Source organism: Macaca nemestrina, chromosome 8 (genome assembly GCF_043159975.1).
Source record: "Macaca nemestrina isolate mMacNem1 chromosome 8, mMacNem.hap1, whole genome shotgun sequence".
Taxonomy (NCBI): Eukaryota; Metazoa; Chordata; class Mammalia; order Primates; family Cercopithecidae; genus Macaca; species Macaca nemestrina.
Genome location: NC_092132.1, coordinates 88,373,962 through 88,388,390, shown reverse-complemented (window position 1 = coordinate 88,388,390; position 14,429 = coordinate 88,373,962). Strand labels below are relative to the sequence as shown.

Genomic DNA, 14,429 nt, shown 5'->3' with positions numbered 1-14,429 from the left:
CTGATATAGTGAAATAATAAGGGAGAGTGTCAAAAGAACAAGAGGGATTCAAAGACTTAAGCTCTATATTTAACTTTTATATGCCTTTTTTTTTAATTAAAAAAGGTCACTGTAATTTCCATTTTATATTCCTTCCAGAGTTACCGAAGATTGAAAAAGCTTATGTCAATGCACTTCATAAACTGTGAAAATACAAAATAATTGTAAGATACTATTAAGGAGTGGTTAGTTCTTATAGTAACATTTTGAACTTATGGTTTTCATGATAGGAGCTCCTAAGTCCATTTTTTCATCTATAAAAAATGATAATGTCTTTCCTTGTCACATAGTTACTGAAAGGTTCAAATAAGATAACATTAAGTATACTGCAAATTGTTAAACACTATATAAATATTAGAAATTATGGTGTTATTTTGAAAGTCGTGTAATACTGATTTGAATAAAATTTCTATGGTTGATTCTACCACTAATTTACATGAATGACCTTGAGGAAGGTATTAAATTTTTGAGTCTCATTTCCTCATTTGTTAAGTGAGAGTACTGATTTTAGTAACTGTGCCCTTCTCTCTGTGTAGCAGTACTACGCTGTACTCCAACATCTACTTTCCCTGTTTTCCTTGAAAGACAGAATCCCTAAATTTTAGTTTGGATGGCCATTGAAAATAAGGACTACATTTTTTTGCCTTCTTTGCGACTGGGTTCTAGACAGGTTTTGATCAATAGGATGTGAGGTGAAGAGATGCATGTTTGACTTCACAAGTCAAACCCTTAATGGGAAATGTCCTCTATGTCTCCCTTTTTACCCTTTCCATGGGTGAAATATGGCCGAAGTGGTGAGCCATCCTCAGTCATACAGAGGAAGACAACAGCAAAGCAACAATAATAGAGAGAGAACTGAATGCCTGGCACCAGGGAACCATCCTGGCAGTCATGGGCTGCTTATATACTATCTGTTAAAGAGGTTGTATTCAACCTCATATATTTTGGTGTACATTACAGTAGTCTAAATTAACAGCCTAGTGTGTATTCCAACTAAGTAAGGATTAAGGAAAATATGTGAAGGTAATCCATAAGCCATAAAGCAACTATATAATTAATCTTACAGTACATTGTCATAGTAATGGCATAAATCTTTTGTAGCTTATCAAACCATCAACTTTAAAAATTATTTGAATTATGAAAAGAAGAAAAAAGGTCAGATAGCATAAAGTGGACTTGATTTTGAAACACAAAGCCAACACTCAAATAGATGTTTAGCCAATCTCAGAGCAGCCAGGATTTGGGATTCACAGTTACACAGCAAAGCAAATACATAATTTTAGAGTAAACAAAAATTAACTTTGTCTTTCTGCTTCTCCCCACTTCACAGACAGCCTTTTTATGTTAATTATCAGTCACGCCCCCTAAGACACAATGGGGATGACTGCAGTAAATGATGGTAGTATAGGATGCCCCCCATTGTGTCCATATCCTAAAGCTGCCATAAAAAACTACAGGTTGAGAATTCCTAATCCAAAATTCCAAAATCTGAAATGCTCTAAAATCCAGGACAAGCACTGACATGATGTCACAAGTGGAAAATTACCTACTGGACCTCATGATAGTTCACAGATAGAACTTTGCTTCAACCACAAAATTATTTAAACTGTTGTATAACATTACCTTCAAGCTATGTAAACAAGCTATATATGAAATATAAATAAATTTCATGTTTATACTTGGGTCCCATCTCCAAGATATCTCATTATATATATGCAAATACATTAAATCTGCAATGTGAAACACTTCTGGTCCCCAAACATTTCAGATAATGGATACTTAATCTGTACCACAAATTTGGTGGCTTATAAAAATATATATATTTTCTTATAGTTCTAAAGGCCAGAAGTCTAAAATCAAGGGGTCAGCAGGGTTAGTTTCTTCTGGAGGCTCTGAGGGAAAATAACTTCCATGGCTCTCTCCTAGCTTCTGGTGACTGCAGTCCTTAGCCTATTAAAGACATGACTCCAATCTCTGCCTCCACCTTCACATCATCATATCCCACATATGTCTGTGTCCTTTCTGTTTCTTATAAAAACACTCTAATTTGCTTAAGAACCTTCTCTAATCCAGTATAATCTCATCTCAATGCTTACCTTAACATTGTGTTGTTATGGTTAAACTGTGTCCCCCAAAAAGATAAGCTGACATCCTCACTCCCAGCACCTCGAAATCTGACTTTATTTGGAAATATGGTCATGGTAGATGTACTAGGTTAAGATAAAGTCACACTAGAGTAAGGTGGGTGCTTAATCCAAAATGACTGGTGTGGCTTGTAAGAGGAGAAGAGACACAGACACACAGGATGCCATATGATGATGGAGGCAGAGATTGGAATAAACACTTATAAGCCAATGAACGCCACAGAATGCTGGCAAAATGCCAGAAGCTAAGAGAAAAACAAAAAGATTGTCTCTTACAAGTTTCAGGGAGAACATGGCTCTGCCAGCACCACGATTTTAGATTTCTAGGCTCTAGAACTGTCAGACACTACACTTCTGTTGTTTAAGACACATGATTTGTGTTTTTTTGTTACAGTAGCCCTAGGAAACTAATATAGGAGTGGACACAAATTTGGGTATATGACAGTAAATACTAGAGACAAATGGTTCCATAACAATAATTCTTGAAAGCTCTAGCAAATTTCATACCTGTATATTCGGAAAATGGCTTATGTATAACTCCTAACACAGGTTTACCATTTACAGCTACACACACCATAGTAGTGACGTACTTTCGAAGATCCTCTACGAGAAAAAAAACAAAACAACACACACAAATGTCAAAGTAATGTGCATAAATTCAGGATACGATACTACACTTTAGTTCATTAAAAAATTTATATACATGAAATATCTTTCCAAAACAACAATCCCTTCAAGCAAACAGAGTCCAAGGGCAAGAGCCAGTTTAAAGGAGTGGCTAACAGTTCTGGTTCACACTAAGATACCATCTCACACCAGTCAGAATGGCTATTATTAAAAAGTCAAAAAATAACCGATGTGAGTGAGGTTGTGGAGAAAAAGGAATGCTTATACACTGTTGGTGGGAGTGTAAATTAGTTAAGCCACTGTGGAAGACAGTGTGGCAATTCCTCAAAGGCCTAAAAAAAGAAATACTATTTGACCCAGCATTTCCATTACTGGTCTAAAAGAATATAAATCATTCTATTACAAAGACGCATGCATGTGTATGCTCATTGCAGTACTATCCATAATAGCAAAGACATGGAATCATCTTAAATGCCCATCAATGATAGACCAGGTTAAAAAAAAAAAAAAAATGTGGTACATATATACCATGCAATACTATGCAGCCATAAAAAAGAACAAGATCAGGTCCTTTGTAGGGGCATGGATGGAGCTGGAGGCCATTATCCTTAGCAAACTAACACAGGAACAGAAAACCAAATACCACGTGTTCTCTATGTGGGGAGCTAAATGATGAGAACACATGGACACATAGAGGAGAACACCACACACTGGGGCCTTTCAGAGGATACAGAGTCAGAGGAGGAAGAGAATCAGGAACCATAACCGATGGATACTAGGCTTAATACTTGGGTGTTGAAATAAATGTGTACAACAAACCCTCACAACACAAGTTTACCCTATGTAACAAACCTGCACTTATACTCCTGAACTTAAAAGTTAAAAAAAATTGCATTTAGAGTCATAACTCTTTTATATTATAAAAATCACACAAACAAAAGAGTTCTGGTTCTAAAGGCAGACTACCTGGGTTATTCTCCTAGCCCACCATTTTGTTAACCGAATGTCTTTGAGTAAATTACTTAAATTCAGCTTCCTTATCCGTATAATATAAACAACAACTAAGCACTCATCTTTAGGTATAAATTAAAATAACTTTTCACTTAAAAAATCAAATTAGACACTTAAAATAATCCCTGCACAAGGGACGTGCTCACTAAATGTTATTATTATAAGAACAGGCCAATCTCAGTTTAGGAAGAACTTTTTATGAACAAATTCCGTGATATTCCATATTTCTATTATCTATTCCTGAAAAGTTCTATGTTGTAATTTCAGTTACTATTAGATATATACATCTAGTGTCTTCTCCCTGTTCTCTAAAGTTATGTATTGATTGTTATGGTTCAAGTTCAGCGCAAAAGCACTGAAATACAAAGGTAAAAAGGTAGAAGCCTCCATACCTAGGGAACTTACCATCTAGCAGGATAAACAGATTAACTTTAACATATAAACCAAAGGAAGAGCGAAAGGCAGAAATTAGCTACCTCTGGGTAAGAAATAAGGCCTGAGACGGGATCTACAAAAATAAAATTTGACTAGGACTAGGTAAAAAAGGGGACTGGAGGGGCAGTAGTTCTGTTTTATTACTTACTTGCTTTCTGAGTACCTAGAAATTTACTATTTTGAATTCCAAAGTCAGATGTACATGCATTAAAACTTAAATTCCTAATATCCTGAGTAAATATTAAATTCTGGCTAAAGAAGTTTCTTCAGTTATAGGTGTCCAATATAAAACATTTTGCTACTACTGTTAAAAATGCTTCTTTACTGAACAAACAGTGAGCCACTATCACCTATAGGAAGTATGCCTTGGTTCTAGTTCTCTACTACTAAATGTCAATCAAATGTTTTGAGTTCAGTTTAAAAATTACCTGTATATTCCTGTGTAGCATCAAGTGGGTCAATCCAGACAGTAACACTTTCTGCTGGTACCTCTTTAGGAGTAGTTACTTCCTTTAGGATATCCTCAGGAATCTTATGATCCCACAAGATAACCTCCTGATCAGCTGCATCCACGTGTTCCTCAGTATTTATCTGCATTAAAAACAGGTGACAGTTAAAAAAAAGTAAGAAAAACAATCACTATTTGATAAACTACAAAAGTATTACAGACAAAACTCACACAAATTATAAATAAGTAAATCCCTATTTTTATTTCTTTCGATGCTCCATATTGCAAAATGAAAAAGAAAAAAAAAAAATCCATGACATCAGGTCTTTAAATGCTTCCCAATCTAATATTCAAACTTGGTTTGTTGACTAACCAAGACAGATAATTCAGACATAGAGAAATATAGAGAAACTGAGCATCAAAGAAACAAGCTACTTAAACATTAACAACGCTTTATGAAAAAGAATAGCTCTTTTTCATATGAATAACAACGCTTTATGAAAAAGAATAGGCCGGGCGCAGTGGCTCAAGCCTGTAATCCCAGCACTTTGGGAGGCCGAGGCGGGTGGATCACGAGGTCAGGAGATCGAGACCATCCTGGCTAACATGGTAAAACCCCGTCTCTACTAAAAATACAAAAAACTAGCCGGGCGTGGTGGCGGGCGCCTGTAGTCCCAGCTACTCGGAGGCTGAGGCGGGAGAATGGTGTGAACCCGGAAGGCGGAGCTTGCAGTGAGCCGAGATCGCGCCACTGCACTCCAGCCTGGGTGACAGAACTAGACTCCATCTCAAAAAAAAAAAAAAAAAAAGAAAAAGAATAGCTCTAAAGTGTTAAAATAGACAATATTCTGGAACACAACACAAGCAACTAGAGTTAGAAGAAAGACATATCACAGAATAGAGAGGTACAGTCAATTTTCTACCTTTTTTTTTTTTTTAACTAAGGAACAAAATTAAAACATAAAATAAATTTAACTTACCATACAAATACGTAAGGATGTGGGGTAAGGAGAGAAATATAAGTAGAGGAAGGGTTGTTACGAGAAGAGAGGAATATATTCTCTCCTTACCCCACACGCTTACATACACACACACACTCCCTTACATATATATATTCTCTCTATATATGTTACATATTATTTCCTATATATAACATATATATACATGTGTTTGTATAATACTTTATATAAGTATTCTATTCATTTACAAATACATTACAGATTCCTTTAAATTGAGATTGCTCAACTTTGGCACGAATGACAATTTGGACTGTATATTTCTTTGTCGTGGGGCTGTCCTGTGCATTGTAGGATGTTTAACAGCATCCCTGGCTAAATGCCACTAGAACGTACTAGATGCCAGCAGCAACACCTTCAAGTGCGACAAACAAAAATGTCTCCAGACATTGTTAAGTATGCCCCTGTCCCATCCTATGAAAAAAACAGTTTTTAACAGTATACTTCTTAATGCATGCTAAAATATAGCCTAATGTTTTGGCCAAGTGTGGTGGCTCATGCCTGTAATCCCAGCACTTTGGGAGGCCAAGGCGGGTGGATCACAAGGTCAAGAGATAGAGGCCATTCTAGTCAACATGGTAAAACCCCGTCTCTACTAAAAATACAAAAATTAGCCAGGCATGGTGGTGCGTGACTGTAGTCCCAACCACTCAGGAGGCTGAGGCAGGAGAATCACTTGAACCCTGGAGGTGGAGGTTGCAGTGAGCTGAGATCACACCACCGTACTTGCCAGCCTGGTGACAGAGCAAGACTTCATCTCAAAAAAATATATATATATAGTAATAATAATAAAAAATAATGTTTTAGAACTGCATTTACTTTTATAAAGTTGCATATACCAATGGACTAAATCTAAGAATTGAATGTTAAGTTAAAAACAAATCATCAATCTTATTTGAATACCGCCTCACGATGAGACTTCTATCACATAGTAATACACACGCACACAAGAAAAAACATCCCCAAAATGTGGATTTTAGTTAGGGACTTACACCCTCGCAGGACAGGCTGTTAGGTCCTGTGCTTTCTGACAAGTTCCCTTTCCAGAATAGGTCATGTTTATGCTACATGTGATGCCATGCCTAGACCCCATGCTACAGTGCCAGAGTGATCACAGCACTGACAATACATGAGTACTGTCAATACACCATCTCTCACCTGGATTCCTAGAATAGTCTTCAGAAAGTCACAGACATGATTTTAAAAAATACCACAACTATCAGCAATCTCCAGAAGGTACCCTGAAACACCCCAAATTATCACAGGAGAGGTTAAAAATAGTAATAGTCTAGAAACATCAAACCACTTAAATCATTATTTTTTTCTTTTTTCTTTTTTTTTTTTGAGATGGAGTCCCGCTCTGTCTCCAGGTTGGAGTGCAGCAGTGCGATCTCGGCTCACTGCAACCTCTGCTTCCCAGGTTCAAGCGATTCTCCTGCCTCAGCCTCTGGGTAGCTGGGACTACGGGCGCCCGCCACCACACCCGGCTAATTTTTGTATTTTTAGTAGAGATGAGATTTCACCTTGTTGGACAGGATGGTCTCGATCTCCTGACTTCATGATCAGCCCGCCTTGGCCTCCCAAAGTGCTGGGATTACAAGCATGAGCCACCGCGCCTAGCAAATCCTTAAATATTTCTTAGTACAGAGCAAAGTAAACGTTCAATTTATTCACTTATGTCTTTATTAATTCAGCAAACGTTTATTGACTGCCTATTATATGACAGATACAGTTACAGGTCCTAAAGATACCACAGTGATCAATGTGAGACAAAAATTTCTGCCCTGTGGAACTCAGATTCCAGTATAGATAAACGAGACACATGAAAAAAACATGTAGCATGTTGGAGAGTGGTAAGGAGGAGGAAAAAAAAAAACAAAAGGACAGAAAGAGTGCTAGAGAGTAGAGAAAGGATTGTTAGAGAGTAGAGGAAGGGTTATTCTTTAAGAAAAAGGGTAGATAGGATTAAGAAAGGGTGGCTAGGCAATTACTCATACTAGCTAAAACCAGAGAACTACTAAGTCCATCAATTAGTAGTTTATCCATTATCCTGATGAATGGATAAATATATTTGGTATATCCACACAATGGAAAGTTACTCAGCCATATATGGGAATAAAGTATTGAAGATACTAAATCATGGATGAACCTCCTTGCTTTGTGAAAGCATCAACACAAAAGAGACCATATACTGTTTGATTCCATTAATGTAAAATGTCCAGAAAGGCAAATCTACAGAGAAAGACAGATTAGTGGTTGCCCAGGATAAGGGATAAAAACAAGAATAAATAGTTAATGGGGACAGGGGTATTATTAGGATGGTGAAAATGTTCTAAAACTGATTAATGATGATAGTTGTACAATTTGGCAGTTCTACTAAAAATTACTGAATTGTATACTTGAAATAGGCAAATTGTATGATATATAAACTACGCTGCAATGAAGTTGTTTAAAAAAAAAAAAAAGTAAGGTAGCTAGAGAAGCCCCTCACTGAAAAGATGGTATTTGAGTGAAGAGATCTAAAGAAAAATAAGCCTAGTGGGCAGCTAGAAGTGCATTCTAGCCCAATAAATAACAAATGAAAAGATTCTAAGGTGGGAATATGCCTGGTGTGTTCAGAGGGCAGCAAGGAGGCCAGCAAGGCAATAGCAGACTGAGCCAAGGAGAAAGGCTAAGGAGTTGAGGTCAGAGAGTAATGGAAGCCAGATGGTGAAGGACCTTGCAGGCTGTAACACAGAGCCAGTTGCCCTCCATCATAACAGTTATCAACAATGTGCAGAGGGTCCTAGTCATTGCAGTAAGCTAAAGAGAGGGGGAGAGGAGCAAGTGGGGAGGTACAAAGTTTAGAAAGAAACAAACAAACCCATAACATGAAGTTGATTATTGAACACTGAGAAAATCTAAAAGAACTTGCAGATAAATGCAACTCCAATCAAAATCCCCACAGGTGTTTTTTTATTGGTGGTGGTGGTGGTTTTTTAACCTTCTCCTTGGAAACTGGACAAGCCATTTCTGAAAATTACCTGGTAGAACAAAAAGTCCAGAAGCAACACATTTTGGGAAGAAGGGGTAAAAAATACCATCATGGTGTGGTGACTTACCTTATCAGATATCAAGACCTATTTTAATGCCAGAATAATTAAGACAGTGTAACACTGGTGAGGCATTTTGGCTTCAGAAACCACTCTTAACAACAATGCCAGACTACTTCAGATCAATGATGGTTAATAGTAACACCAAGCAAAAAGGAATAAACTTTAAAAAAAAAAGAAACGTGACTCCTAGAAAAGACAAAGTAGTTTATGGGCCTTAACCACTGTAGCTTACAAAAATGGCAGTGCCAAGTCCGGCAACTATGGAGCTTCACTGATTTTTTGTAGAACTCAAGTCAGCTCCATATACTTGCAACTGAGTATGAGAGAACACATTATAGAACAGTATTTGAAAAAATCTTCACTGAGAATCGGGTTAGGGAGAAACAGAGCAGGAGAACAAGAACGTTAGCACAAGTATCTAATCTGCTTTTGTGTAACTGCTATTTATAAACTGCCACAACCACTACACACCTACAAATTTGAAAAATCTACTACCCACCAATATCAACAACCTTATCAATAGTTGCTATGGTCAACACCAGAAAGTCTTCCTCAATCCTTTTTCACATGCCACATCCAATCAAGTCAGTAAGTCCTGGAAATTCTACCTCCCAATTCTAAATATGTAAATATGTCACCATGTCTACCAAGAAAATATTAGTTTAGGCCACCATCTCTCACCTGGATTCCCACAATAATCCTCAATTGTTCTTGCCTCCTACAGTGTATTCATTCAGCCATTCATTCAACATCTAATGGCTATATACTCTAAACTGTTTTGGGCATTGGGATACAGTAATGAACAAAACAGACAAAATCACTGCTTTTACAGAGCTTCCCTTCTCAACCCAGCAACCTGCCATCTTCCTAAATCAGACCATGGCACTCTAGTTTAAAATCTTCCAATGGTTTCTCATTATGCAGAGATAAAATCCAGACTCCTTATCATAATCTACAACATTAGGTCCTAGATGATCTGGGTAATGACAGCAGTAAATGCTATCCAGTAATTTCTCTCTATTTGCACTCTTATTTACTGTACTCCAGACTTACTAGTCTTCTTATGATCACTCAGCCTCAGGGCCTTTGTCCTTACTACATTCTTCTGCTTGTACACACTTTCCCAGATCTCTGCATGACATCATGATTCTTATTCAGGTCTTGGCTCCAACAAGACTGCCTCAAAGTGGCCTTTCCTGACTACCACTGATAAAGCGGGACCACTAGACACACTCCCTGCATGACCCTGTTTTTCTTCTTCAAAGCCCTTATCAGAAACCATGTTGCTTGTTTACATTTACCATCTTGATCAGCTAGAATGTAAGTTCTGTGAGTGCAAGGACACAAATTTTCTTTATTACTGTAGCTCCATCCCCATTGTCTAAACCAAAGTAGGTACTCAATAAATATACCTTAACTGACAATATTATTCTTAGCCACTGTAGTTTTTTAATTTCTTCCCCATAATCCTCTTCCACTCAACCTACTCTTCCTTCCTCATCCTTACTGCCTGTCAAAGACATCAACCGGGAATTGAAGCATAAGAAATCAACCCAAGCTCCAAAAACTCAAACCTACGAACAGCCCTGACCAATCCCTGCCCCCTCCTGATACCCAGCCAATCACTCCCAAAGAAGCCCATTATGGTGGGAATGAACAATGCAGCTTTTAGAGAACCTATAATTTTAGAAAGGTAAGCAAAAAAAGGTTCTAGAAATCAGAAAACACTAAACTGATCTTGGTCTATGCTGATACATAATAGCTCATCTTGCAGTCTCCACCTATACCTGGCAACTATCAAAACACTCTCAGATCCTTTTGTTAGCCTCTATGTATAGCAAGTATGCATTTCTTTAGGTTAACTTGCCTCCTGTGTAGGCATTTCTAGTACTCACAACGTCCACTTTTCTTTTCCTTCCTGAACTTCTGGGAGACTATACTTCCCATCTGCCTCATAGTCAGAGGCACATGAGAGTGATTGTGGCCAGTAGAATATGGACAAAAATGTAAATGCACAAAATATGGACAAAAATGTGAATGCACATCACTTTCTGGCTTAGGCAATAAAAAGAAAGCTCCTGCCCAATTCTCCTATCTTTTCTCTTTCCCTGCTATGTTGACATGGCAGAGTCACACATCAACATCAACATCAACTAGGTCACAGTCACTTCATGGAGGACAACTGCTTTGGAGAGTGTCAGGCTTCTGAGAATTGGAGGATGTCATTACTACAGCATTGCCTACTCAGTCTTCCTTGACTAATGTATTTTTCCTTTTATAAAAGTAAATACTCCTAAGTAGTTTAAGCGCCAGAAGAAATTCACACGTGTGAATCAATTTGAGTCTCTTCCTTTAAACCTCAACCTTGCATCAGGAACTCTGAGAAAACAAAACAAAACAACAAAAAAAAAAACGTCGTTGTTACTGGATGGGAGGTAGGGGAAATAGGAAAAATAATTTGGGGGATAAAATAGTAATACCTAGGTGCAGATCTGAAGGGAAAGCACAGCTTAAAGGAGGAGGCAGCATTAGATAGAATAGGTACAGAATAGTAGGAGTGTTCCATAATTGTGAGGATAGAAAATGTTTAATCTATATGCTAAACAATACCTTAAAATTAGTACAACCAAGTCAGGGATCAGGAATCAAATGCTTACGTAATACAAATGCTCCTCAACTTACGATGGGGTTACGTCCTCATAAACCCATTGTGAATTGAGAAGCATTTGTATTGCATAAGTTGAAAATATCTGAAGTCTAAAATGCACGTGACACATCTAACCTATCAAACATCACAGCTTAGCCGAGCCAACCTTAATTAAATGTAATCAGAACACTAACATTAACCTACAGTTGGGCACAATCATCTAACACAAAGCCTAATTAATAATAAAATATTAAATATCTCACGTAATTTGCTGACTATTAAAACTGGACAACAGAATGGTTGTATGGGTACTACAAGTATGGTTTCTTTACAATGAATGGTGCATATCATTTTTGTACCATTGTAAAGAAATCCCAAGTTGAACCATCTTAAGTTGGGGACCATCTGTACAAAGGTTCTTAAGACAAGTTGATCTATTTAAAGATTTTAATTATATGGACATATACACACACATATACATATACATATCATACATATACACACATATATGTATTTAGGCTTGTCTTTTAAATTCCAGAAAGGGGAAGGAAACTATTCTCCATCAGTATTGTCAAAGTTCAAGGCCCCCAAATACAATCAATGCCATTACTATGTTAGTTCAGTTACTTTGGGGTTTGAAGGGACTTCTGGTTAATGCCTTAAGAAGGAATCGATCATTTACTTCATTTCTCCATAAATCATTATATCCTAACCTCACACAGTGCCTATCATACTATAGGTGTGATAGTTAATTTTATATGGCAACTTGACTGAATTATGGGATGCCCAGAGATTTGGCTAAACATTATTTCTGGTTGTATCTGTGAGGGTGTTTCTGGATAAGATTAGCATTTGAATCAGTGAACTCAATAAAACAGACTGCCCTCTCTAACGTGGGTGCACAGCATTCAATGTTTTGAGAGTGTGAATAGAACAAAAGGAGGGAGAAGAAAGACTCTGCCCCTTCTTCTGCCTTACTGCTGAGCTGAAACATCAGTCTTCTCCCGCCCTCCAACTGAGACTAACACCACCAGCTCTCTGGTTCTCAGGCCTTTGGACTTGGACTGAATCACATCACTTGCTTTCCTGGGTTTCCAGTTTGCAGGTTTCCAGCTGACAGATCAAGGGACTTCTCAGCCTCCATAATCACGAGCCAGTTCCTTATAATAAATCTCTATTGGTTCTCTTTCTCTGCAGAACCCTGACCAATACAGTAGGCATTCAATAACTATTTTCTTTCTTTCTTTTTTTTTTTTTTTTTTTGAGACAGAGTCTTGCTCTGTCACCCAGGCTGGAGTGCAGTGGTGCAATCTCGGCTCACTGCAGGCTTCACCTCCCAGGTTCATGACATTCTCCTGCCTCAGCCTTCCGAGTAGCTGGGACTACAGGCGCCCGCCACCATGCCCAGCTAATTTTTTGTATTTTCAGTAAAGATGGGGTTTCACTGTGTTAGCCAGAATGGTCTCGATCTCCTGACCTCATGATCCGCGCACCTTGGCCTCCCAAAGTGCTGAGATTACAGGCGTGAGCCACCACACCTGCCTTCAATAACTATTTTCTAAACATATAAATAAACATCCCTCTACCTGTCCTATTCTCTTCCCACCTTTACAGAAACCTTTTACTATCAACTACTCTCTCTCAAATATATCTCTATAAACAATTAAACATGCTGTAGTGTCTCGTAGCTTAAACACAAATATACCAAAAAGAAAGCACAGAACCTTCTCTTAGGAAACATAATACCCGAGCCAACTTTCTTAAAAGCCCAATTCCTCTTTTTTTTTTTTTTTTTTTTTTTTTTGAGACAGAGTCTTGCTCTGTCACCCAGGCTGGAGTGCAGTGGCGAGATCTCAGTTCACTGCAAGCTCCGCCTCCCGGGAGCTGGGACTCCTGTCTCAGCCTCCTGAGTAGCTGGGACTACAGGTGCCCGCCACCACACCCGGCTAATTTTTTTTTTGTATTTTTAGTAGAGACGGGATTTCACTGTGTTAGCCAGGATCGCCTCAATCTCCTGACCTCAGGTGATCCGCCCACCTCAGCCTCCCAAAGTGCTGGGATTACAGGCGTGAGCCACCACACCCGGCCAAAAGCCCAATTTCTCAAAAGACTTGTCTTTACTCACTGTCTCCATTTCCTCACCTCCTAATCATAGGTTGCCTGAGTTCAAATGCCAACTCTTCAATTTACTGGGTATGTGAATAATTTAGGCTAGTCACTTAACCTTTCTGAGCTACAATCACCTCATTGGTAAAAAGGGACAATGATCTATCTCCCTGTAAGGTTCTTAAGAAGAATGAAACAGAAAAGGTAAAACAAACTTAGTACAATGCTTAACACAGAGTAAACATTTAATAAAGGCTGGCTGCTACTATTCTTGTTAAATGATTGTTTTCAGTCTTCATTATCCTTGGTTCTAGGCTCTGATATTCCCCTTTCATGTTATATTCTCTCCCTAACCAATTCTGTCCACAACCAGTTTTAATTAACATCACAACACGGATGACTGGCAGATTTGTATTTTCAGTTCAGATGTTTCTTCAGAGCTTCAGACTCAGATATTCAATTGCCTCTTTGACAGCTCCCCTTGCACATATCAAAGGCATCTCTAACATAGCAAGTCTAAAATGGCATTCATAATCTGCCCCCCAACTTAACAACCACTCCCCTTCACTAGCAACAAAACCCCAGTTGTGAAAGCTATAAATAGAGGAGTTATTTCTAACATATCCCTAAAAATTATTTCATTTCCTTCTACATCTATCTTCTCTACAACCACAGCCCTAATTCAAAAGATATTAGCTCTCACCTGAAAAAGCCTCCTAACTGGTCTCCCAGTATTTACTTTCCTCCCCTCCAAACCATCCTCCAAGCAACTACTCTGAGTCCTTCCATTCATTTATAACATTATAGTTAAGAGTATACTTCTGTTACATCTGTTATACTGCCTTATATAGAGAATTAAAC

The 14,429-nt window shown here is 38.1% G+C and overlaps 1 protein-coding gene across 1 annotated transcript in view; it reads right to left on the bottom strand.

The window, feature by feature from the left end:
• The window catches only part of BPNT2 (3'(2'), 5'-bisphosphate nucleotidase 2), a 34,936-nt gene that overhangs the window by 15,825 nt on the left and 4,682 nt on the right, over positions 1 to 14,429 (bottom strand). Inside the window, exons 2-3 of the mRNA XM_011742283.2 lie at positions 4,685 to 4,847; positions 2,691 to 2,786 (exon numbers count right to left, since the gene is read on the bottom strand). Coding sequence (XP_011740585.1) covers positions 2,691 to 2,786; positions 4,685 to 4,847 — 259 coding nt within the window. The remainder of the gene's footprint in view (positions 1 to 2,690; positions 2,787 to 4,684; positions 4,848 to 14,429) is intronic.